At 40.5% G+C, this 27,518-nt stretch overlaps 1 protein-coding gene and 1 long non-coding RNA gene across 2 annotated transcripts; one reads left to right on the top strand and one right to left on the bottom strand.

The window, feature by feature from the left end:
• Window positions 1-1,425: 1,425 nt before the first annotated feature.
• On the bottom strand, window positions 1,426-27,107 carry TTLL12 (tubulin tyrosine ligase like 12). Its single transcript, XM_040545052.1, has 14 exons — window positions 26,890-27,107; window positions 21,042-21,217; window positions 18,969-19,167; window positions 17,909-18,068; window positions 17,139-17,272; window positions 13,747-13,823; window positions 9,051-9,167; window positions 8,746-8,940; window positions 7,050-7,161; window positions 6,073-6,224; window positions 5,904-5,985; window positions 5,410-5,478; window positions 3,439-3,577; window positions 1,426-1,947 (listed from the first exon to the last, which is right to left on the bottom strand). Exons 1-14 carry the CDS (start codon window positions 27,007-27,009, stop codon window positions 1,796-1,798), a joined length of 1,884 nt encoding a protein of 627 aa, XP_040400986.1. The 5' UTR covers window positions 27,010-27,107; the 3' UTR covers window positions 1,426-1,795.
• Window positions 9,184-22,688, top strand: LOC121064003. The gene is made up of 3 exons (XR_005816270.1): window positions 9,184-10,904; window positions 11,458-11,509; window positions 22,384-22,688. It is a non-coding gene; the product is annotated as an uncharacterized LOC121064003 (long non-coding RNA).
• Window positions 27,108-27,518: the final 411 nt, after the last annotated feature.

Raw genomic sequence — 27,518 nt, 5'->3', positions numbered from 1 at the left:
GTTACTTGTTCTCAAGTACTTTGAAGGCAGAAAGTGCCCTTTGCTTTCCTACAAGTCACAAATACATCTGCTGAGCAGCACTGCATGTCCCCTTAGATCCAGTCTCAAGCACCTGTTTCTATATTCTATGCCACAGCCAAACTATCATATGCATTGAAAGTAGTCACATCATCTATGATAAAGAAACAAATGTGATTAAACTCTCCACCTAAGTCAGGAGTTCAAAGAAGTTCTAACTGGTGAACTGCAGACTTTAATATGGCTGTCAGCACCAACTGTGTCTGACCGATGCAACTCTTCTTTCTGCCCCACCTACGAAGTAACAATCTTTGCAAGACAGATGGTTTATTTCTCTAGTCTATGTTCCAGTCAGTAAAAAGAAGTAGCTTTCTGAAGAAGAGCACCCTGAAATAGCCTAGGAAATCTTTCCCTTCCTGATCACAAGGGATAGTTCATTTGATAGCAAAACTTGAAGTAAGGTTTCGAACACTTGTACAATTTTATAATTGTACTTCGCACTCAGATTCCAATGGCTGCAGCTAGCTAAGAATATACTACCCACATAACTTATACTTCATGGTGGACAGAACATCTTTTGCAACTTGTCCATACATAAAGCAACATAATACAGCCTAAAATTGCTAATTTCAGCTAGTTACCCTGATCTGAAGGGGGAAGAGAGGTCAGGAATGATTAATTTGAAATTGACACCTCACTCCCAAACATCTGTCTTAGGGTCTTCACTTGAAACTCCAAAGACTGCTTGGTCCTCTAGCAGTTTCTTGGATCCATTTCCTTTCCTCGGGCTTTTTTTTTTTGTTGCTGCTCTAGACACAACATCCCTCTCACTTCCTGCCTTCATCCCTTCTCACAAGTCTAGTTTTTCTTTAAGGGGCAGGCTGACAACCATGCAATACGGGGTTCCTAATTTTTATTTTTATTTTTTTTAAATCAAGAATGGGAAGAGCCATCAAATATTCCATCTCATTACCTTGTTAGTCCACTTCACTGAAATACCATATTATTCTCCCATGAGAAAGTATCATCCTTCTGTCCTTAGATATTTCAAGTAAATTAGTCTATCCCACTCTTTAAAGATACTTCAGCTTTGTTTAGCAAGACAGAAATGAGATGCCTAACAGTTAACAGAGTTGTCTCACTTCATAAGGATTTGCATTCATATCAAAGCACTCAGAACTAACACAGTCTATTAACTTCATGCACAGATTTCAGCAGGTGTTCACCAGCTTCATCACCTTCAACTGATTCCCCCCCTCCTTCAATCAAGCTTCATATATTTGATTTTCCCTGAATTTCCCACATGCAACTTTAAAATAAGTTGTTTCACCTCAGTCTGTGGACAAACATTTTAGATCTTTGTATAAGATAGGAGTGGCTAGGGAAGATATGCAAACTCCAACATGATTCAGTAAATTATAATTTTAATGTTGACACAGGGAACTTATGCAATGTTTCCCAGCAAGCAAACAAGAGATTAGGCTACCTGAGAAACAAGTCAATTGCTCCAGTTAAAGTCCTGTTTTGAGGTCTCCCATATTCAATAAACAAGATATTTGGTCAACACAAGCTGGTGATTTATAGGATTAAGCAAGACAAGGAAAATGCAGACAAAATAATCATTGGTACAGTAAACAGTATATGCATATTCTTCTGATACAAGATTTTCTCCTGGGTTACTAATACAGGAAAACAATTGCATCAACAGCTCATAGAACTGAAATTTAAATATTGCTGTTAAGCATATCTGTGAAGGAAAGAGTCAAGTCTCTTGTGGCTAGACAATACGTGTCACATGGCAGTTTTTTGTTTCATCCAGAAATAGGGTGCTGAACACATCATTAAAAAAGGTAGGGTGGTATTTGCAGGCTCTATCACAGTCAGGATTAAAGTTCACCTCCAGGATCTGAGGCTGCATAATTCTCTTCCCTGTGAAGGGGAACACAAACATTGCCTTTTAATACATGCTATAAAGAGTTCCTGAATCATCACCTGTTGTTAAGAGATTACAGAAAATGGCTAGAAAAAAGCATCTTTTATGACACAAAATGTCAGGGCTTTTTGTTTCAGTGGGTTTGGGCTTTTTGTTTTGCTTTTATTTGTTTTTGTAAGAAGAAAAGTCTGTTACACCATGGTTATCCAGAGGACAGTTACTCAATGGATTCTGCAATCACTGTGCTAATCCAATGCCTCACTTAGGATGAATATGCAGCAATGTAATGGAATCTCTTCACAGTCCTGTTGCTTTACCCTCCAGCCACCCCCACCTGCCTCGTCATCTCAGCTCCTAGGAGGAAAGCGGGAAGTTTAATTTTCTCTTACAACTTAATCAGTGCAGTTCAGAGAGTTGGGAATCAAATGCATTCTGTGCAAAGAGAAACAAAGAATTTTACTTCCTGTCTGGTGCTGAAATCATAAGTGGGGGTACAACCTTCTGCTGTGTAGGTAAGCCATGCTTTGCTCTGCACAGCAGCAACCTGTCCATAGGCTCCTAACAGCATCACTGCTGTGACTTTGGCACCCATGCCCCCAGCTTCCAAAGGCTATGGCCCTACACAACTCGTGTTCAGACATTGCTGTAATGTGAGGTTGGTCCGTAGAAGGACCACAGTCCCTTTCCCAAAATTAGTGATACTGTTAGGTTCTTTGCCTTTCCCATTTAAGAGGGCTCTTGGACAAGTAACCATTCAATTGAGAGAACATTCAACGTGGATTGAGCAGACCCAAATTCAAGCCCTTGCTCCACCTGATCTGAACAGGAAAGACTCTTCTCTGCCTGTGTCCTGGAAATTCAGTTCTCTTTAATCATCCCCGACAGTCAATTTTGCGTTCACAGAATCACAGAATATCCCAAGTTGGAAGGGACCAACAAGGATCATGAAGTCCAACTCCTGGCTCTACAGGACCAACCCAAAACCAGACCCTATGTCTGAGAGAGTTGTCCAAACACTTCTTGAACTACAGCAAGCTCAGGGCTGTGACCACTGCCCTGGGGAGCCTGTTCCAGTGCTGACCACCCTCTTGGTGAAGACAGGAAGAGGTCTCTAAGGATTTCATACAGAGATCTATTTCAGGCATTCTCCCGTAATAAATGGGAAAGAAAACTTGTCACTGTCAGAGGGACTAGACTGCAGTACAGCTGCATTCAAGCAAAAACAAACCCAGAGAATGGAAGTAGCAGGGGCACAAGGGAGGTATGGATTCAAACACATTTAGCAACTTCCCCATTATTACAGTTAACCAGCGCAGCAGCTTCTAACACCATAAACCTGCAGCTCCAGATATGCTTTTATGTCGGTGGGAGGCACAGAGCACACAGCTCACACTGCTTAAAAAACAGTCAGAATTCAGACAGAGGAAACAAAGTTCTGACAAGGTTCACAAATAAGAATTCAGCATTCAAAGAAATGAACTTCTCACCATCTCTGCTTGTGTCCCATTTAAGCATTAAGTCAATTGCATATATTGCTCTTGATGATGGATAATCACAGATGCCAAGAGGTGCAGGTTTAGCTGAAGCAACTTCGAACAACTCAGCAAATGCCTTAAAAATATTTGCCTAATGACAGAGAAAGGTCTCATAATGAGAAGCGAAGTTCCATAAAGGTAATAAAACCTTTTAATTACACTAGCCAACAGACAAAAATCTACACAGCATTGACTTCAAAACATACATTTAGACAAAGACCAACACAATGGAAGTACGAAGAACCTGGCAGACATCTATGACCTTTTTCTGGGAGAAAATAAGTATGACAGAAATCCTAATAACAGTGCATTTAGTATTAGAATTAACCTTCTTTTCAGGCATTATGTACACTATTACACTTTTATGTAGATGAAGGCAGAGAGAGAAGCCAGGAGAGTTCTATGAACACCAGCAGTACAGTTCTGAAATTATTTTTTTCTTGCCCGTTAATTTGTATTCTAGCTTAGTTTTGTTCTGCAAAGAAAAGTCTTCTACCCACTTACACCTGCATCTAGAAACAGTGTTGTGTGTATACACACTCACACTGTGTGCACCGCACTGGTATTTCCAGAAACCATCAGCCAATGTGGAAACGCAATAAAACAAGAACATACAGGCATGATTTTTAGCATGGAGTCTATACTGCAGTGAATCATTCATTCTGCAAATGGATAGAGTAACAGAATGGCTCGGGTTGGAAGGGACCTTAAAGACCATCTGGTTCCAACCCCCCCCAGCCATGGGCAAGGACACCACCCACCAGACCAGATTGCCCAAAGCCCCATCCAACCTGGCCTTGAACATCTCCTGGGATGGGGCATCCATAGCTTCTCTGGGCAACCTGTTCCAGTGCCTCACAACCCTCTGAGTGAAGAATTTTCTCCTAACCTCTAATCTAAAATCTCCCCAATAATACTTTATGTTCTGCACAAAGCACTCCTTTGGGTAGCCTGCAGCATCTTTTTCTTTGATCTCCCTCTTTCACTCCTAGCAGTCTCTTCCAGGCTACTTCAAACCTAACACTGCAAAACCTGTCATAATTTGAGTATCTTTAGTTGGATATGAGGTTCTAGGTAAAACCAATGTAAATTATTTTTATGCAAATCAACCCACAGGTAGGTAATTTATTCACTTTTGTGAATAATTTTTTTGTGAATAAGTTATTCACTGTGCACTGCACAGCAAGTTAACGTGAAAATTTACAGGGAAATCTTTAGATCTGCAGCTCTGCTTAGGATAGGTAGGCCAAAACCCATGATGTCATTTAACTGATTTAGGAGATTAATTTTGTACTTGTTTTGACAACCCCTTATGTCATGAAGCCCTTTGGAACAAAGGGAGCAAGAGCCTGAATACTTCATGGTTTCAACTTTTCAGATTCAGAGTTAATAACCTACTGAAACAGAAGGTACTAAAAGCTTTGAAAACTTTACCAGAGTCACAATAAGCAACAGCTGTTAATTGTAACACACTTCATACTCTGCATGCAAAAAGGAAGGGAATTCCAATACTAAATCTTCACAACCATGGGTAAGGAAGGGAATTCCAATACTAAAATCTTCACAACCATGGGTTTAGATAATCGGCATCCTTCTTCAAAAGACATTAAACTCACAAGAAAAAAGATCGTGCTCCCAGGATCCTGGTGTTAAACAGGACTGGCTTTATTACTAAGTCCAGTACACAGAATTCTTGTAACGTGACTATGAAATAAAATTCTCAAGTGCTAACGACAGACTAATTCAGACTGAAACATTTTAAGTTAAAAAATGTTTCTAAAGTAAAGGTTAACATTTGCTGTCCTTTGTGAAGCTGGTTGACTAAGTTTTGTAAGGGGAAAAACTAACTTTTGGAAAAGCTAATTTACTAAATAAAAAAGGATTCACAAATGTTTACACAACAAAGATGAATTGCTGACTTACTTGTACTGTTATCCATGGATATTCAGGATACTGTTTTTCAAACAGAGGAATAAATTCTTCACAATGTACCTAAAACAGTTTAGCAACATTATATATTGCTTTGGTTGGGAATGACTGAGCAATCAGGTAACAAAAATAGAAAACCAATTTTTTTTTGCCATTCATACAAGCTCAGGTAGAGAACTAGGGAATTTTACAGTTCCTAAAACCCTTCCATGTTCTAGTGTCTCTATATAAAAGATTATACTAAAGCCTTTTACCAATCTCTATCAATGTGGGTTATATTCAAGGATGTAGGTTTGTATTATCTACCATAGATTATTAGGGGTCCAGAGCGTAAAAAAACACCTAGGAAAATACTTGATTAGGATAGTTCCAACACTGACTGTTTGCTTAAGTGGATGTGAAATAGGGTATTTGGGAATAGCCACAGAAGTAGGCACTGGAAGGTTTTCTAACAACAAAAAGCAGAATGTTTTGGACTGTTTGCTTACCTGCTTTAATGTTACACCAGGCGCATAATTCATGACTGTGAAATGCTTCTCATAGTCATCCAGGTCATCAAGGGAAAATGCCCTAAGGAATAAAACAATTCTTTAGTTTCCAAGGTATCAGATTTAACTTTAAGTCCCTTCAATCTAACAAGGTGAAGAATTTAATTACCGATTTGAAAAGCGCAGCCAAAATACATTGTAGATATATAGCTTGAGTGGTTTTATGGACCGCAACAATACAACATAACGGATGTCAAATTTAACCATCCCCACCTCTTCTCGATGAAAGAAGACTGGATTTTCAATATATTTGCACACTACCTACAAGAAACCAAAAACACACAGTAAATATAATTCAGCTGAAGTGTCCCTGGACCTTGAGGACCGAAGATATCCTTATATGCATTTCAGTTTCTTTAGAAGCATGCATGAATACATTATGTTGTTGTGCAAATAAGTGTGTTTTATCAAAACTCTGGAACCAGGATGGGGAAGCTGGAAGGCCAGAATATACTTATTTCTAAGGAAAAAAGTCACAAAAATAATTGTATTTATAATATTGGTGACCTTATTGTTTTGAAATAGAAGCGCAAAGCACTTCATGCACTTCTTTATTCCAGAAAATACATGCGGTCTGCACTTCACCAGAAATAAAGCTTCGGTGACAGTCTGACGTTATGACCACATATTGCGGAATCCCTAGACATATAATAGAGTTTTTTATATTGTCGGCAAAGAGTGCTTTATGCTGTCAAGCAGAGCTGTGGATCAACACTAGTGATAAACAGGGGACAGAAGCAATCATGTTCCAAAATTCATGACCAATGCTAACTATAGTTAATGTGTGTTCAGTTTAGTCTGAGGATTAGCATTAAAGCACTAACACGCTGGAACATCCATTGCTGTCAGAGCATATTTTAAAGAAGAAAACACCAGCTTCTTTGGGGCAAATGGAAGCGTCTTCATCACCGCGACAAAAGACACTGATTTGAATAATTAATTCTGAATTGATTTATGTAGTACACCTATAGTCAACATAACAATTTTGAAGAAAATAGATTTCTTTCCTTGTATTCTTCAACCACTTCCTATAACAGTTTTTTCAGCTATCCCCTTTAAATCTTATTCAAAGACATGATCTCTAACCTTTGGGCTGCTTTCCCTATGCCTGATGATATTGTTAAGGCTGTTGGTGATGTGGGTGTCCAGGCTTCTGGCCAAGTTCCATGGTTTGCATATCCAGTGATTGTCTTCTCCTCTGTGAGAGACAGAAAGCCAAAGTCTATAAGCATCCACCTCATTTATCTGTCTCAACATCCACTTGAACTGATCTGTGTACTCTTCTGTCTAAATACTTCATGAATCTGTGCACTACAGTGCAAGATCTAAGGACTTTTGACTGACAGCTAGGAGCAGTGGTCTTAGGTGAAGGAGAGAAAAGGTAGTGGTAGCTTTCACTGATCTTTTCAGTTAGGGACTAGCATCTCCTCACTGCTGATTTTCTTCTATGAGATTTTCTGATATTCTTCCAAAGAGAACACCTCATCAACAGGACAGCATCACCATGACGACACAGAGGTCATGGTACAGACATCACTCTGCCAGGAGTCTGACTGCTCTGGCACATATTCACGCAAATTTAAGTTGATTCCCTAATAGCACCTCCAAATAATTCACATTAAATGACATCACAACTCTCCCCTTCGGGAAGAAGTCAGAAAATATCTCAGCAATTCATATTGCAAAAAAACAAGAACATACCATCATCTTCTCACTTTTGAGTACCCAGTCACCTCAAGGGGGCAGTATTTCTTGAAATATCTTCAAGAACAACGGGTAATATGCTGGTCTTTATTTGATGCATCTTTTTGATTAAGGGCAGGGTGACATGTGATGTCTTTCTTTCCTCAGTTAATAAATGAAAGCATCCCAAGAAACTGCTTGGGCTTAATGATAAACAGCACAAACTGAGCTGAAGTTAGCGGTGCTAACTTAAGACAGGAAGTTTCACACAAAACAATACCTCCTCCTTCCTTCTCCCTTAAGTATACATACTGCATTCGTGCTCAATCCTTGATATTAAAAAGGAATTTAAAACAACACAGACTAAGGACACATGGAAGGAATGCACTCTCCTGGTTATGCTAGTCAAGAACAGGATCCACAGACCAAAGAATGGCCAAATACCTGGCAGCTAACACTGTAAACAAGAGCCACCAAGGAAGCAACTTCTCAGTCAGAACACTTCATGACAGGCATTAGACCTCCTGACAGGCTTAAGAAATTATTCCACTAGCAGTACCAAATGCTCTCTCTTTATAAGAGAATCTTAGCTTCCCTATTAAGACTCGAAGGGAGCTGCAGCAGCAGAAAGAACACGAATTCAAAATTCTAAAGCTCCACAACTTTTTTATGCTAATACTAAAACTCATTTTTACTTTCACATTCATACATAACCGAACTACTTTAACCCTAAACATTTTTCACTTCAGTGCAAGAACAACTGGTACTGGTTCCCTGGAAAAAAAACAACATTTGTTGCAAATACATTCTGATCCTTTGGATATCTAAGACTTGACTTTTCAAAAAAGAAACAGCTACAACTCTGCTGTTAAAACCATGACAAGGGTTTTTTTTTCAGAGAATGCATTGCTTACCTACTCTTACAGTAAGTAACTAAAAAGTTCCCACTTTCCACATAAAATTTGCTTGACCATAAATGCAACAAGAGCAAACTCATGGTGGTGCAACAGTTTGCAAACCCTAGTACGTATGATGCTGGTCTTTGGGGAAAGCAGGATCAAGAAAGCAAAGAATGTAAGGAAGCAGAAACATAAACCACCTTCTTTCACGTTGCTGAAAGTAACAGATGAACTGCGGCAATTCTGTTTGGAGATTAAAAGTACGAGGCAACCATCTTGGCCCATCTGGTCCTCCAGCTCGTCTAGATATGGATGCCAGGCAGTCTTTGACAGTCAGGAGGTTCTCACATGGGAACTGATTCAGCATTACTTCAGGTCTTTCCTCACTCAGCTTCCTACAAAACAGAAGTTTTGAGGGAGAGGGGAAGGGCCAGGAAGGCCTTTGGGAACACTTTTTTTTTTATAGCAACAAAAAAATTTGTATTATCAGGGAAACAATTGCAACCTGTAATCCTTGAAGTGTGAGAAGTTGTAGAGGATGTCTGCTTCTCTCTCGTTGTCTGTGAACACAAAGCGGGGATGTGTTAGGCTGTTGAGGACTTGCTGAATGTCTGTGAAAACCCTAGAAGAAAGAGGCATATGAAGAAGAATGTCAGGTTCATTTCTGAAACTGAACAGATTGAAAAGTTTTTTTTTTTTTAAAGCTTGGCTTCCTACAAGAGTTATGCGTTACCAACACATTATCTGTGAGAATCTCTCAACCCACAGAAAAAAATTAAAAGTGGGAAAGATTAGAAAAAGGTGTTTTGAGACAAAAATCTCAACAAGTTTAGGTCTTACAACTTTCATGAAAACAGCAAATGAGACTAGTGACTAAGTCTCTGATAGAGAAGCACTAATTTTTTTTTCTTGAGGAACCACTATATTCTTCCTCCTCTACAGACCTGTTCTTATCAGGTGTGTAACTTTCCTTTCCACTTCTACTACTAACTGGTTGGAAGATATGTTCCCCTGAGAAAGATCTCTCTGGAACAATGAGCTACTGAAATAGCCCAGTCATAGGGGGAAACATTCTTCAAAAAACAGTATGTAAGATGCTTTGTTTATTTGCACAAATGTTTTGCATAACTCCATGTGTGACATATTACATTGGTTATACTATTTACACTGGAGTCTAAAATTGAGAGAAATACATTCACCACAAATGAGGAGAGTCTGCCCTGGCATCCTCGTTGAAAGAAATCGTCTTTCTTTCCCTACTACTGCAACTGAGTGAAGTTAGTAACTTCATATAGCCCTACCAGCATTTCTTTCTGCAATATTTGGCTTCTCCTTCTAGATCAGCACAGCTGAGGAAAGTACAACACCAAATTTGATAAAGGACTCAGTACATGTTCCAAATTCATCTCATATGCATGCTAAACAAATATCTACTGGTTTGGAGCAACTTTTAGTCCTTGCTGAAGCAAATGGGATTCAAAGCAGCGACCTGAATGTAAAAGGCCTTATAATGCTGTAACAAAGTCTTGTAGAATCCCATATCCTCAACAAATACAGCAATACATACAACCTGGTCTAGTGGAAAGCGTCCCTGCCCACAGCAGGTAGGTTGGAGTTAGATGACCTTTAAGGTCCCTTCCAACCCAAACCATTCTATAATTCCATGAAAAAAAAAGTAAAATTTAAGTTGCTCATACAGTCCCAGATCAGTCCCTTGTAAGCACACCCTACAATACACAATGTCCTCCCACAACAACACCAGCCCCGTGTAGCTAGATCTAAACGTAGCTTATAGCTCTTAGTGGCAAGGGGATCATCAGACCTACATAGCAAACCTATTCTGCTTGTTAGAATCATTGAAAAACTGAGACCAGCATTACTTTATTTTTCTTTCCTGTGATTAAGCCCATTGAGTATAATATGGAAATATTTTGTCAGCATATTACACTTTTTTGGTGGTAGAGTGCTGGAATGCTTGTCCTCAGGACTCACTTCAGGAAGTGACTCAGGAAGTCACTTCTGCTCCAGGCTGTGTGAGCAGTGTCTGGTCTCTAGCTGAGGAAAGGGGAGTAGAAGTAACTCAACCAAGTAGTTTGCTTTTCAGAATGAGTATACCAATGTGGCTGGGTAAAGCTTGCATATATGATGGTATACATTTGGAGTAGAACCATGGCTAGGGTTGGGCTGAGGCTGTACAGTCGTTTGGTTAGTTATGTGCAAAAACAGTCCAGCTATAGTTGCCTTCCCCAGGAAGAAAGTGGAAGTCGTTCAGAATTAGTGGTACTTTGAAGCTATGAAGAGGCTCAGGTAGGACTCCTTTGCATGAGCTACCACCAGAGATCTTCAGATGCACTAACAGGTAAAGTTTTTTTTTTTTTTAAATATATATATTGAAATTATTGAAAAAGTCAGTAGGGAATCTTTTGTTCTCTCCAGTTGCAGCTACAGAAAACACCTTTGAAACCTCTGGTTCATCAGTCAATGGCTCTTGCAACAAATTTCCAAGTAGGTCAACAATAAGGCTGAACCAAACATAGCCTAAGGCATTAAAACTGATTAATCATTAGTTAAGACCAAACAAAAACAACCTCCATAGCAAAACCCTTCACTCAAGTCATAAAGAGGTGATGGTATGAAAAATATAGTGCTGTAACAAAGGCCTGAGGACAAGGCACTTGACCTTTAACAGCAGAAAATGAAGCCTGGAAAATCAGGCAGCATCTGGATAACTCCAATAAATCTGTATTGAACATCACTCTGTGGGTATCATTTAATCAGTCAGGTGTTTTTTTTTTGAGGAGGGGATTTTTTTATTTTTTAGTCATTGTTTTTGGTTTCCTCCTCCCTCTGCATTGTTCTTATTCCACATTTCCAAATACATAATTTAGTAACAAATTCCCATTGCTGGCTAGGTGCTGAACAGCTACTTTTCTCAGCAGAAAGAGCATGATGTTCAGCTGAAAGGTAGGTCACCTTGTCTTGCGCATCCAAAAATACACTTCCTTCCAGTGTTAGTTCACGTAAATGTTTATTTACACCACACAAGTACAAGTAGCGACCTGCATTCAGTCACTCTGAACAGCATGCTCTTTAGAAATTCTTGTAATCTTTTTCTTCCTGGTTAACTATTGAGAGCAAAGAGCGTCTTAAATAAATTGTTACCTCTCTTTCAAAAATTTCTCACTATAACAATGAGCTGCTTTTACAGACACACAGAAGATTGTGGTATATTCAATAATACATAGTTACTAAACACTATTAAAAAGAATTTTAAAATAGCTTACAGCTATACACAGTACTTCAGAAGTACTACTCATATTAGCAATAAAGTCTGCTTTCTTCATCTTGAATTCTTGCAAAGAAATTCATATGCCAGAATTATAGTATCTTAAGACTTGCTTACAGAGCATACAAAAATGCAGCAAGAGACGAAAGATATAGGGTAGCTCAATCTACCTCTACTAAGAGCAAGAAGGCCACCAAAATAAGTTATTTGAGGTACGCATTATAGCTGCTTGTTGAGGTTAAGATTAGGGGGCCATTCCACTCAAAGTTTTTAAATCACTCCATGCATTCTACATACAATACTATTAACATAAAAGTCTTGAGACAGTCAAAGGCTCTGGAAGGCAGAAGACTTATTTTCAAGACTTAAGCTCTCACACAAACACTATATAAAATGAATGCATTTCTCTGTCAACACCTATCACTGAGTGATAAAAGTCAGATTCCTTTAGGGACTCGAGTACATCTAGTATTAATGCATATATTTGAGAAAAATATGGGCTATACACATCTACTGAGCTTCTCATGTCCCCATCTGCCTGTCCATGGTGACACCCTCAAAAACTTTAGTTCTCTGAATGCACTGCAGGACTGCAACTCCTGCTAGAACACCTGGACTCTGACGTACTACCCTGCTCCTGGAGGAAGTTTAGTAGATGAAATTCAAAAAACACAAGAAGGACCTCCTATGGAGGTCCTCCTTGGCCTATGGAGGCCAAACCGCTCTTTTTTTCTCCTCTTCAGACAGGAACTGGGTAATGAAGAGGAAAGGAAGCTCCGTATTAGTGCATGGACAAGCTGTTGACAACATTTCTCAGAAACAGAGTAGGAGGGATCTGGCATGTGTTTCCCCCCCTGCCTCCCTGATGTTAATGTTTAACATCATACAAGATACAAGAGAAAGAGGTAGCAGTGAAAAGCTGACACTTCTCAGCAACCCCACTGTTTTTCTCTATCTTTATTAGAATGTATGCCTGGGTCTCCATTATCTGAAATGGAGGTAAGCAGCCTGGATGAAAAAAATAGCTTCTTATCCTCAAGTCTGGTAGTCAGATCTCAATTGCATAATGAAACCGAGACTATCACTGAGCAAGGTAAGAAATGCCTCTCAACCTTACAGGACCAAATTTTCAGTAGTACATCTCAAGTAAAGTTTATCTAGTAAGTAACAAATCCCTTAAACACATGAAGCTGGGGTGCAAGTATATCTGCCAACCATGTTTTAACCTACTTTTATCCCTTATGCAAAAATTCTGCAAGCAAGGACTTGGATCCCAGTGTCAGACAGCAATACCATGGAGCAAAATGCACAGCACATACTATGTAATATGTTTTTCTAGAATAAAACCAGTAATTAATGCAGTCTAGTCTATGCAGTGCCACTGGTTTTGCTCACAGCCCTTTGAAATTCTTTATCTGTACAATGTTCTTCCAGCTTTCTTCTGAAGTAATTTCATACCATACACTACTACAGCACATATACAATTTTAAGCATAACAGGCTTTGCTGAACAGGAGAACCATGTCAATCTCATCAGAAGAGGCATGGAATTAGTCTGTTATATTAACACAAAGAAAAGCACCTACACCACAGTCACATGCTATACTGCAGCAGAGAAGTCTTTAGTCTGTTATATACTTTAGTTATACTCCTTAGTAAAAACAAACATTAAAAGAAAGCATTTTGCAACTTTTATTTTGCCCAGAAGGTGGCACTTTTATAAAAGTTAGTTTTTTCCAGAAACTCCGTAAGTGACAATCCATTTACCCCAAAGAATCTAAAAGAACCTGTAAGTCAGAATGATAAGTGGGTACTTGCCTCTGTTGCTCAAAGCTAGAAAAGGCTGATCTACTTGAGTACACTGCAGTTATTATACTTAACCTTGGCAAGAAAGCATTTTGTTTGCAGATACGTACTTGAAAACTTTGTCTTTGTCATAAACTGGTGGGTTTATTGCTATAGGCAGTTTCTCCTTGTTTTCTGCTAAAATAGCCTAAAAAAAAGTTAATGAGTTACAATAAGTGGACAGTCTTGGATCAAACGTCACAACAGTCAGCAACTTTGAACAGCAACTTAAATCAAAATGAATTTTAAAGTGTGCATAATCGGGTTTATAGAAGTGATTGAAAAACAACACAGTCTTTAAAGAAAAACTACAGGTAAAATATTCAACACGATTAAGTGTTACAAAACTTACAAAACTTTAAGGATAATTTTCTGTAATTCCTTAACCTCACATAAATATTAAAATACACATGTACACGTGCATTTGTAGCCACAGTAAAAATTACAGTCCACCTACATGTCTTACTTAGTCTACTGCCTGGTTCAAGAGAACTCCACCAAAGCTGCATTTTCAAAAGAGTATTACGTTGTGTAATGCCCAGAAAAAAAGCCAGTACAAGAACAGAGGTAGAAAGGAATCAGAGTAAGAGGCTATTGGTAAAGAAGGAACAAAAGGTATGGCTTTAAGACCAGGGCTTATCAACACTATCCAAGCACCCTGAGAAATTTCTGCTTTTAAGCATTAAACAAAACACCAAACCACACATAGTCACACACACTAAAAGGAAGTTACTGTATGTCCAAGGGAATGGAAGGAAGACTGACCATTTAGGTATGTTTTATTACAGATAACTGAAAAAAAGCACAGAAGGCTGGAAGTTCTGCTCCTGTAAAACTGAACAGAAGGCTTTTTGCAATCTTCAGCAGTAAGCATGCATCTCACTCCACTTTTTACAACTCTGATGAAAAAACACACATTTGAATCACTGCTACTATCCTGACGCACGAAGTAGCTTACAAAAATTCTGGGATGGGACAAATGCAATGGAAGAAACCTGAGTAGCTGCTGTTCTGCAACAGCTCCCTGAGTTCTGGCTGCCACAGGCTGACCACGCAAGCTGCAGTGCTGAAATGCCTGTCCAGCCACAGACATTCCGCTCTATCTTTAAGGCTGTTACAGAGAATATAATCCTATTTAATGGGAAAGCATAAATAAAAGCAAATCCTAATCAGAGATCTTCTAAAAATAGACTGGACAGTACAAATACATAACTCCTGGAGTCACCTAAGATAAGGAAAGAAGCCTGTACTTTTAAGAGAGGACTAAAATTTTCAGAACAGTAGAGGATTCATTAACATCTATCCTGAAATTCAAATTCAGGGAGCCACTGCAGAACAACAAATACCCTGGTCTCCAAAGAGGTATTTCTTCCATCCCAGACACTTTGTGAGAAACTGCCTCCTCTGACTCTGCTTTCTGCAATCATTGCCCAATCACACTACCCATAGTACCATTTAAGTCACAGACTCTGTGGTCTGTGTTGAAGAACAGAATTAGGTAAAAGGACAAAAACCAGGTGAAAGTTAATCTGTAATATTGCTATAACAACTCAGATTCTTCTATAAAGATTGAAACTTTTTTTTTTGGCACTAGATCATCTTTAAAGGTCCCTTCCAACCCAAACCATTCTATGAGTCTATGATTCTATCTAAAGAAAAATGAGAACCAGGAAAGTAGCACCCCCGTTTTAAAAAACAACAACACAGATAATTTAAGTAATTATTTGTACACAGGAGTGAAGCATTCCCAGTTGCAAAAACTGTACAGAGGTAGCAGCAAATGTCATTGTGAAACAGTATGACTTGCAAAAAGATTTTCACACAACTACATTTCCTTGCAAAATTGCTGTCTCACATACTAACACTAAACAAATCTCTGACATAGTCTGCAAATTTTTGTGCATATAGCTCTGCTTATGTGAAGACAAGACAGCTAGGCGTGTGTGCCAAGTTATTCTTCACTGGTCTGTCGCCAGCTTAAGACTTTAATCTACAGCTAAAAATTCTAGAGTAAAAGAGCTCTGTTGTATGGTTCTAGCATAAATACTTTATTATCATCTCAATAGCTGAGTGGCAGAGACACAAAAAGAGACAAAAGGATGCTCTGAAAAGATGCTTTCAAGGTGGGGTGGGAAAGGAAGATATTTGGCTTATCTGCCACACACAGCTCTTTAGCCTGCACTGATCATCCCAAAACAGAATTAAAACACACGCAAAAGAGTGCCTTATCTGAGACACAGGTACTTTTGCTAAGAGAACATCTGCAGGGCCAGAACTATGCGAGCATTGTTCCTCATCTGTAAATACAGAGTATTTACATCTATCCTGCTTCCAAAAAGTGCAAAATCCCAACCAACTAATCTGACATGGGTTACAAAACAGCCTAGCTGTTCTGAGTGTATACCTTTACTTGACAGAAGCAGCTTAACTTCATTTTTGCCTAGTTAATAACAAACTGGATCCAGCATTTTCTGCCCATCCTCCATGAAAAGCAGCAGGCAGTTGGTATAGGGCACAGATCCATCTTGAGAAGCTGCACTTTGAACACTGTTAGCAGCCAGTACAGCATCCTTATATGGATCAGGAATCACACTTCTGCCTTCTTAAAAAAGAATCTCATGCAAGCTTGGTTCATGAAAAGGAGATTCCAAGCAACATTTATTTCATATTCTTAAAATATCACAAACCCTTAGTGGAAAGGAGTACTCAAAACAGGTTAGATCAGTACTTTATAAAAGGTGCATCAAATTTCTTACAAGTACATGGAGAAGATTGTTGATATTAGCCTTGAACGTATACTTTTTACTTGACAGTGCACATGTGTAACTACAAGGCTTTATACCAAGTCATCAAAATCTCACATTTACATGAATGATTCACAATGTAAACCCGTCTCTTTCACAGTAGCCAAAGAGCAAAATGAGTCAGTAACTGTAGCTGGTACATGTGTGACAGCAGAAAGGGGGTCATGACCAGCAATAACGCTGCTGTATAGCTGCTATGTACCACAGAACAGCATGCTGCATTCTCCGTATACATCAAGTAATATACAATGTTGTCACTACTCTAATATTTAGTGATTCTAAACCACATTCAGTGAATAACCAGGCTGAAAAGTATAACCACTCCTAGCATACCAAAATGAATCTTCCTGTAATTCAAGACTGACCAGAAGTGCTATAACAGAGCCAGTGAGTAAGCCTATTAGGCAATGCCTTGCACTGTGCTTACATTAAAAATACTAGGGAGTAATGCGGTAACATTATAAGCCATTTGATTTGCTTCAGTTTTGAAAATTACATATTATATACAAGATACTTCTTGTCTCACTATGCTTTGATTTTTTTAGTTAGCACATAAATTCTGAATTAATCTTTAAGCCTAAAAAGAAACAGAATTCTTGAAAGCTTTTTAGACACTGTCTCTTTAAAGATATAAAAGATGAGATTTGTTAAACTCATACCTGGTAATGCTCATCCGATGGCTCTGGGGTAAAACAGTTGACATCCAATACCCCAGCAGGCACCCATGGTAACAAAACACACTTCCTGATCAAGCGATCTGTTTCCCCATAAGCATAATCACGAGTCACTTCATCTGCAGCAAAACAAGGAGTCTTTTAGGAGTAGCCTTCTATTCTCCACTTAAAATCCTCCTCATACCTCAACACACACGACAGCTGAACAGTTAGTAATACCACAAATTTTGTAATTATATCTAATTTTGCATTTAAAGAACTATATTAAAAGGGCATTACCTTACATTTACAAAAATTAATCCCAAATTAGATGACTTATGACAGTTTAATCACACCCTCTACATGATGTGGGCATAAGGTGGCCTACAACTAAGAACAGAGGCACAAAGTTGATTTGGCATTTCTCCACTTGAGAAATGTGCTTGACTGACTCAGAGATACAAACACAAAGAAGTTTTCTTAAACTTTTGGATGCCTGAAGCAGTAGTTTCACTAAGGCAGTGATGCAAGATTTAAGTGCTCTGTCAATAAAACATGAACATTATTTGATGGATAAAGGACTGCTAGGAGGTACACATCACAAATTATGGTGCTGGAAATATCAGAACTTTGAAATTTGATAGCTTTAGAAATATGCAGTCATTTTAGTCTTGAAGTACCTATTGTGCTGTGAAGTGCTCAATTATTTATAAGAATATTGCGTAACTTTTGTTGTGGGCATTAAAAAACAAACAGACTCAGACACACATGCTTACCACCAGTTTCAAGATCTCTCAAGGGCCAGAGAACAGTGTAAGCAATTTGTTGAGGCATATAGAATAGTGGTGCTGTTGCAAAGCTAGGCTGATCTGAATGCTGAATGCGCGATCCAAATTCATCCATAACATACCAGACAGGAACCTTCTCCTCTGCAGTCTGAACAATTAAATAGAGTGAGACATTCTGCACATAGTAATTGCAAAAAAAGCAAAGCACTGCAAGACAGAAAGCACTGGCAGTACTCTCTACACCATTTCTCTGTTTCCTACTCTACTCAAGATTGTGAGCAGGTGCTAAGTACAGAGTAACATTCTCATCTCTGCAAGTCTGAGACTAAGCCAGTCTAGAATCCAGGCACTGTGAAAGCTTGGCAAGCCTGTTCCCAACTCAATGGCACAGTACCATCCTCCTCCTTATGCCAGCATATCTACTGCTTACCAGACCAACTTCCCCTGTATCAAACAAATCATTTTAGGGAGTTAAAGCAGCAGAATACTGTTTGTTTTCTCATAGGGATAGTTTTCCTTCAGTTTCTATTAGAAGGAGTTTGCTACAAGGAGGAGTTTGAAGTCCACAGCTGTAGCAATGAAAGAGAGCAGAGCTGCCCCATGCTACGACAGCTAGCTGTGAGACTGGAGGCTGCATCAAAACATTCCTACCTGCAACACCTATGATAAAACCCAGAATGAATGAATAAGCCTTAAATTGATCGTTAACACTACAGTCAACTTTTTACAGATACAGACATGGAGGCATGGGGATTAGACTTAAGCTGTTCAAAGAGTTCAGTGCCAGAAAGGGAATCAGAAGTCACGTTCAACTATAGGTTGAATTGTCTTCCAGGAAAGTGTGGTAACACAGATAATTTCACCTGACCCATAAGCCACTCATGACAATATGGGAAACAAAGACACAGGGTAGAAAGACTGAGATGTACTGCTCAAGTCTGCTTTTTAAATATAAAAAAAGCTATCACAACAATCCCCTAGACCAGAATGTCTTCACTCACAATTACTCAGAGCTTTTTAGCATCCCAACTAGGCTTTAGAGACTCACCCCTTGAGAAAGTTGGTAGGTCTGATTGTATTTCCACATTTCCTGCAACACTTGCTCAATACTGCCCTCATCTGGGATCTCTCCATGAAAGTCGATGCGCATGAGATTTGCCATTCTGTGAAGTAAACCAGGTATGTGAAGCAGCTGCTGGCGGGCGTGTTCAACACGGTATGTCCAAGCATGGTCGACGAGGAAAATGCTTAAAGAGAATTTTGTTAGCATTACAACAGTATATTTTTATACGCAAATGGCCATTTTTTTTTTCTGTGAAAAAGAGCTACAGGTCCTTGTAGACAGTTTGACAACTAAGTATTCTCTTAGTCCCAAAGTACTCCCCAAGTACACAGCGTGACATTACAGGTTAAGAACAACTTCCCAGCAGTAACTTACACATTGCTTTTGTTCTAGAAAGTTTATCGTACATTAGTTAGCAATTCTATGAAAATGAGGAGCAAACACAGAACAGGGTGCTCAGTTTGTTAGCCCAGTTCTTCTTAATATCCTGGAATACAAAACTTACTTTTTTTGACCATTATTAATTCCACTGCATCAACCTGATATTCTTGCCTGAAGAAGGTAAATACAATGTTTTGCGAAAGTATTCAAAGACCTTGCTAGCCACAAACTCTTTAAAACTATGTGGAAAGGTGTGATCATTAGAAGCCTATATAGTAGACTAGTCCAAAAATAATACAGTTTGATTTTTGGTTTGTTTCTTTTTGGCTTTTTTCCCCCCTAGAAAAAAAGCATTGTTTAAAAGAATTACCAACTAAATCAAAACCATACATAACTGGCACGTCTCTCCGTGACAAGTTTATTCCTTGTGTAAGCTGCATGATTTTTACAGCAAAAGCCTACTCATTTAAACAGAAGGTTCTCCACATGTTGGTTATATCCTCTTACTGAATCACATCAGAGAAAAATCTGAATTCTACTTGCTAAACCCCCTCCCCAATTTTCAGTAAGTTAAAAACATGTCAACTATCATGTATGCTGAGTATCCTTGAACAGTTCTTGTACCTCAGATTCCAGATAAAGAAGAAACTTCCTTTAATTTTAAAATTAAAGACTCCAGAGAATGCTAAGGTTGTGCTCCCTGGAAATTTAGTTCAAGTCTCGGTTAGCAAACAGACATGTCTGAATGCTGCAAGCAAGCCCAAGAGTATCATACGAGCTCTTTTGAATTTTATAATCTACATGTGTTCTCAGATTTAGAAAGGCAAAGACTTCAGTTAAAGCAGGCATGTAAAGGCAGATGCCTATGCTCTAAGTTTTGTTTTTTTTTATTATTCATCAAGGCTAAATTTAGGTAAACATACAAAGTCTAAAACTCCCAAACCTAGAAAGTATGAAAAGTCTGGCAATTTTTTTAAAAGACAGCTGAACATAATTATGTTTAGACCTCCAGCAGAGTTCAGACTTCATTATTTATGTATGACAAATAACCTCCTCTACGTTTGAAATTAAATGAGTGTTACAATATCTTTTTTCTTTTTATTAATCTTATGCGACTTTTCTAATTTTACAGATGCATGCTAATGTCATATTCATGACAGATAAGCTGATTCTGAAGAAAGCCAACTGTAACTTGATGCATTCAATTATGTATGTATGCATGCATATCATGCAATCACATCATCATACTTGAATTATATTTTAGCCATCTGAAGGAAATTTAATAGGCCATGCATCATTACTGAAGTTACTCAGTATAACCTTAGCTTGAGATTTGTGGAGGATACAGTTATTTCTTCAGTGTTCTTCCAAGGACACACATGCAGATACAAAGTTCCTACAGAACTCATTAAGGTAGCCTTTACTCTATTTTCTCTGTTATATTAAACTGATTTATAAGCATCTTCCTACATAATTTAAAGAGGAAACTCTTAATTCATAATTTAACACTAAATTATGAGGTACTCTTTACAAGATAACCGCTTGTTTCAGGAAACGTAAAGAATCTCCCTGCTATGAAGCCTATGTTTCATAGTTTAAAAAAAAGAAAAGATTTCCAAATGTTTAGGGTTTAAGACCACTCAAAGACTGAAGACCAGTTCTGAAATCACTACTCACCTATCAGGATTGGAGGCTTGAAGCCCATTCTCATTTGTTACAATAACTTTGAAACAAGGCTCATTTCCAGGATTTGGTTTCTTTTTCAATTCTTCTTCCATGTCTTCATCACCCTCTTCTTCCTCATCTACCTCTTCTACTTGCATTATCCCAAAGTAGTCACCGGCATCAAACACCTGAGATTGAAAATGCAGAGTGTCAAACACTTAGTTGAGGCACTACCATGAAATGCACAATGCAGTACTGAAAGTTACTTGTAGGCAAATTTGGCCTGTAACCTGTCATTTATTGCATTCTTAACAGATAGATGGAGTACAGCATTCATTCTTGCACATTTTAATAGAGTAATGGAGTTAGTTGTTTGGGAAGTTTCTCTGCTTAAGTGACAGTAAGCTTTGTTGGTTTCTTCAGCATCAACAGATCTATTGATGATTGTCCATAACTTTAACTCCTCAGACTTTTTAGAAAATGAGAACTGAGTATTTTTGTTAAACTTAGCTAAAATAAGCAATTTAATTCCTGCAAAAATAGTTTCATATTATGGCATGTAATGCCCAACAAAGCCAGGAGTTACCCAGGTTCCAGAACCACACTGAGTATATTAGGACCCCTGAAAAAGAAAAAGGTTTTACCTATCAAGTTCTGAACCAGTTATGACATGTTAACGTGTTTCCTCCTCTTCTTTCCGTACTCAGGGAACTGCATATGCTCACTCACCTCTGGATGAGTTGGAAGACTCTTTATACTGCTGCAAGTTAAAGTCTATACAGTTACCTCCATTGATATGCTAAAAGGGGTTTGCATTCTTTGCCACTTTAGATGTAATAACTTGATTAAAAACCTACGTAAAATGAGTAGGCCACTACACAAGTTTCCTTTCTGCCACAAATCTTGCCAAATGGTGGGATTGTACACCTTTTGCAGAACCAAGATGCTACTTACAACTTTTCTGATTTCAAAAAAGACATGTAATTTTAAGAACAAAACAGGTATAAAGTCTCAGAAGCCTTTTCAAATCCTTTTAAAGGGAGTTATTTTGCTAAGTCAGTTGCACTACATAACCAACCAGGCAGGAGCAGACAAATCATTAGGCCTTTTACACATAATTTTTAAAGAGGCATCAGACCTCCTAATAGCACATTCTCCATGTAACCTCATTAGAAGGTAACTGGGAAGGTGAAAGACCTAGAAGCATAACCTCTAGAGGTACTGGTTTAACATGTCAAGCCTGGGTAAGTCCCTGATGCATCGTTATTTCAAGTCATTAATTCTAGACATTGACAACTTATTAGCTGGAAAATCCCAGAGGTAGCAACAAGCTTTTACTTCTTTCTTTCAACAGAGTGTTCCTCCAAGATGATAGACTCTGCTACACCCCAGCTGGATGGTGAGGAATTCAACCCTATGTTTGTAAAGCAAAGCCACTTAGACAAAGCAGATAGCAGCCCAAGGAGAGCAGCAAGGAAACGACACCTACTTCAGACTTCAAGTTACAGCACCCAAGCTGAAGAAGTTCCTGCAACTTGTAAGGATCTGGGGCTGGTATTTTCCTTTGGGATGAGGGGTGGAAAAAGATGCCAACAATGCATTGGCTAACTCCAAATGTACTTATTTTTTTGGAGTAAATAAAATTATTTTGCAAACATCCTTACTGGAGACTAAAAATACAACTATTAAAAAATTAATAGCTAACTTAACATCACCCACTTCAAAAAGCATCAAACTAGCTACCAATTCTAATTTACTCCTAGCTTTCCAGTTTTCTAGAAGAGGTTATTACTCAATAGCAAGCAATATTATGACCTCTTGCTGTTACAACAGCAGCCACCAACATTTCTTGAAGTCCCTGCTCGATTGCCTGTACGACTCCCAGGCACCCCAAGCTGATTTAAACGCAGGCAGGTCTCAGCAACACGTGGTGTTCTTCCGTGGGTGACTGCCAGCAGTGCTCACGGTTCATGTCCATCAGGTTGGCTCCCAGCTGGGCCAGCCTCCAGAGCCAGCTCTCTGCATGAGCACTAATCCCAGCCCACGGCAGGCAGCCAAAGAGCGCAGCAGGGCACAGACATGCCACTCCCCCCGCCAAGTGATTCTTTGCTGCTCCTGCTGCTATATCAAGAGCTTTCCCCATGGAGCTCGTTAGCCAGCAGGAGAAACAGCAGCTAGATGACTAGCATTGGTAGGAAATTAAAACCACAAATGCAATTCACTGGAGTCTACTTGACACCTGCTACACGGTGGGCCTGTATGCTTCTTGCTCACAAGGTTTTGTCACTAGACTCTTGGCAGTGCAGGGACATGGGGCCAACCTGCTTGCTGGCTCCCAGAGTAGCCTCTACCCATCTACCAAGCACCCACAGTGAATGCTGATAACAAGGAAGTTGTTGGCTGCATGTTTCATGAAATACCAACTCAGCACTTGGGAACTAAGAGACTCCAGACCCTCTGAGCCACTGTCTTGATCTCTCCCTCCAACATTGGATCAGTTTTATTTAGCAAAAGTGTAGTAGCTTATCAGTAATTTCCACTTTTAATACCTTTTCAGCAGAATTATGCTAAAAAAAAAAGTCAATCCTGTTATTTTGCCAACTCAGCAGCTCTCTTAAGGGAATCTTTAACTGCTCAAGACAAAAATCAGCTGTGTGAAGTCCCACCACTGATTTGAAAAGCATGACCTTTTGCTTCAAGCAGAACAGGGAGAACTCACACAAAGTACTCTACCAGAGTAAGTAATATTTCTACAAGACAAGAGCAGAGGGGTAGCAACACATTTTGGTGGCACAACTATTTGCAAGCAAGACATGCTTGGGCAAAATCCCTGCCTCTTCCTATTCAGGTGCAGTTCCAACCTAACAAACCTAGTGAACCAGACAACGTGAAACAAAGCAGGCACATGTCATGATGACAACTGGAAAGCACAGGCATCTTCAGCAAATTCCTTTCAGGCACACTGCAAACTGCTGCAAAGGCCATGGTAGCCTGTGGAGCAACAGCATGTTTAGTAGCATTAATTGTTAGAAGGAATGCAGCACAATCAATTAGAAACCTTCATTTCAAGCTTGGACAAAACTCTAAGGAGATCACATATAAAATTAGATGCAGACACAGTGTTTCCCAGACTTATGCAGGCCACAGAAGCATGTATTGCTAAGCAAAATACATGAGATTTCTTCAGTAAAATAGAAAACAAACACTAAAATTCCATTTCTAATATAGTGGAAGTTGTTACACTTGCAAGTTTTCGCCAGAAACCCAGAGAAGTTTGCTTCCCAGAGGCACTGCATGTTAATACAAAATAAAGAAACAAATAAAAGCAGGTTTCTTGCTCTAGCAGACACACCATGTTTTGGATGAGCAGTTTAATTTGCAGTTACACAATGCTCTCAGATGGAAACCTGCTCCACCAGATACGGGAAAATGAAAAAACCCTCCACTTCTCTTGCAGGCATTAGCATACAGCTAGGAAGGAGGGTGCTATATGTCAAAGCACACGTGTGTTGGAAAACAGCTGCCTGGATTCTGGACGTATGTAAGATAATATTATCTGTGTTATGGATGCAAGTTTTCCAAGTTCTGTGCTAGAAAGTTTTAATCTTTGCAACAGGTTAAGACAGATGAAGAATTCCTCCCACCTTCACATGTGAAGCAAGGGAGCTCATACTATGCTTCACATTTCACTGATTTCTTTTCCCCAGTTATTCTTCACCTAAAGCCCCAAAACATTTTCATCCTTTCCCTTCACCTCTCCTCTGCTGTCTTTACTGCTGCTGCTCCAGTCATAACATATTGCAACTCTATATCTACCTCCTCAAGAGCTCATCCCAGTCTACTGCATTCCCCAATGCAATTTTCCCAGGATGTCCCACTATTCTCCATATCCTTTTGCCTTTCTTCTGGATAAAATACAGAAGCTGCAATAGTAGAGACACATGCCATCATCAGCCTGATTTATCCTCCTAAGCACACTGAAATCATTACACTTCTCTCCACACGTGCCAGGGCACTTAGTACAAAAGAGCACGCTCAGCTACAGCTGCAAGCAAAATGAAACTGATGGAGCATTCTGCTACCCTAGGGCATGTGCTTTCTCCACCCTGCCTTTCTCTGTCCTAGCCCCTATGAAAGCATCAGAGCTATGGTTTTCCTCATTCTACTCTCTTCCCCCTCTAAATTCCATGGCCCCCCAACAACATGCATGGATTTTGGCAACAGGACACAAACCCTAAGCCTGCGCTGCATCACAGCACAATCAATGATCCAGTTTGTCAACTACCTCTAGCTTTCTAATACCGGCATATGGCAGTGCAAAAGCCTGCAATTTTGGGTTTCTTTACTGGTTTTATACTGCCTTCTACTTCATCCTGTTCCAGCACGTCCCTTCTCTTACCCCCCTATTTAAATAGGGCAATGCGTATTCCCTGCTCCGAGTCACTTGTACACATCCTTGCTGAGAGAGGTATAACATTACAGGAAGTTTGTGACTGAGTACATGCTTGAGTTGATGTAGTTTTTTTTTTTTTTTTTATTTTCTCTGTGAGACACACATATCCCTCTTAACAGCGGTACCAGACAAGCAACAGTCAGAAAGCACCAGGAACATACTCAAATCTTCCTGAATGAGTGTGCTGTAAGTATCACGTCTTTCTATGTGTCCCTCCCATCCCAGCTTCAAAGCTGGGATGGGGAAGAAAAGCATCCAAGCAACGATAAGTTAGTCTACTTGTACAAGCGTATTAACCCACAGCCTCTTCTCCTTGCCCACTGTCCTGCACTTTGTGTCCAAACTTCTCACCCCATCCCACCTGTTTCTCCACTCCTGGTGGTGCCCCCCTGCATCCCACACTGTTCTCCCCATACCCTGAAGTTCTCATCAGTGCTTTTTCTTCCTCTGGGACTGCAAGATCACCTCACTCTTATTTCTCTCTCCAGGCATACTCCTCCAGACTCCCCACAGCTCTCCCACTTCTCCAGATAACAAACAGGGGGAAAAGGGACTCTCTGTGCTGGTGTACCGAGCCCCTTTACTTCACAGACTCCTCCTGGCACCAGCTTCAGCTGAAACAGACCAGCCCTTACAAAGTGATGGTGTGCATGTGCCTGAGTAGGACTACAGCAGGGAGGAGCCTTCCTCAAGAGAGGTCCGCAGATTTACACTGATGCATCTTCGAGTGGTGACAAGGGCTGACAGATTCCCCAAAATTTATCCTGACAAAAAGCCATGCTGCACAGCTGCTCCACAATGCTGTACAACACAACCCTCGTGCTGCTGAGGGTGGTTTAACCCCACCCAAAACCTTCTCCCTGCTATCCCTGCTCTTCAAAAGGGCTGAGTGGCTTTGACCCGGACCAGGAACACACAGAGCAGAGTGAACACACGAGGGAAGCAGAAGCAGCCAGCCACGGTGGCTCCCAGGACACAACCCTCTGCCCACCTCCACCTACAGCGGGTAACTCACGCGTGTGCGGGGCATGCTGGACAAGCCAGCTCCACGCAGAGCCGAGCGACTGAAAACACCGGCGTGGAAGCGAACAGAGATGGGAAAACTCGTGAAAAACCAACCAACCAGGGCACAAGGCAACTCAAACCATAACACACCGACAACGCCCGGCCTTAAACACGGCCACGGCGGCTTCCATCGCAGGCTTGGTGCCAGCCGCCCCCAGCGCCGCGGGCAGGCGCTAAGATGGGCGCCGCCGCGCGGGGAGCACAGCGCAGCGGTCCTCCCGGCCCCACTACGGCGGCCGCCGCCTCTACTCCCTCGGCCGGGCCGCTTCCCGAAGGGCAAGGCCAGGAGGGAGGGAGGGAGGCGGCGGCTGCTCTGGCTCTCCCCCGAGACCCCCGACCCACCTCGCCGCGCAGCTTGCGGTGCAAGCTCTCCCAGTAGCGCGCCGGGACGCAGGAGGCGCGGAGCGCGGCGCCGTGCAGCGCCACGAAGGCTGCTAGGTCTTCCCCACCGTTCCCCGACATGGCCGGCTGCTGCTGCCGCCACCCCAAGCTTCTGCCTCCGCCCTCCCTGCCGCCGATCGGCACACGCCGGGGGATGACCGAGAAGGAGGGAGGGAGGGAGGGAGGGAGGGAGGCGACGGGGCGGGGCTCGCCGTGCCATGGGGCGGCCGTTAGAAACGGTTGGTGACAGCTGTTGGGGTTTAGGGCTGAGGGGTGTACATGGGGGCGCAGAAGGGACCGTGTACGGCGCTGAACGAGTTCATTTTTAAACTTTTATGTTTTTTTTTTTGGGGGGGGGTGACAAGTGGATTTTCACTAATGCGGCCCTCTCACAGGAAAAGAGGGAGGTGGCTTGCCCTGTTGGGTTGTTTGGAAGAAGTTTCTGAGAAAATCTTTTTTTTTTTTTTTTCCCTCGGATTTAACAGGGAATAGCCACCACCTGTTTGACTTGAGTCTCCCAGGGCTGTGCTGGTAGCTCGGGCCTATGCTCAGGTGTGGCTGCAAAGCTGCAGAAGCACGGCATCGATACT

This window comes from Cygnus olor, chromosome 1 (genome assembly GCF_009769625.2).
Source record: "Cygnus olor isolate bCygOlo1 chromosome 1, bCygOlo1.pri.v2, whole genome shotgun sequence".
NCBI lineage: Eukaryota > Metazoa > Chordata > Aves > Anseriformes > Anatidae > Cygnus > Cygnus olor.
Note: the sequence above shows the minus strand (reverse complement) of the source record. Positions and strands in the feature narration are given on the sequence as shown.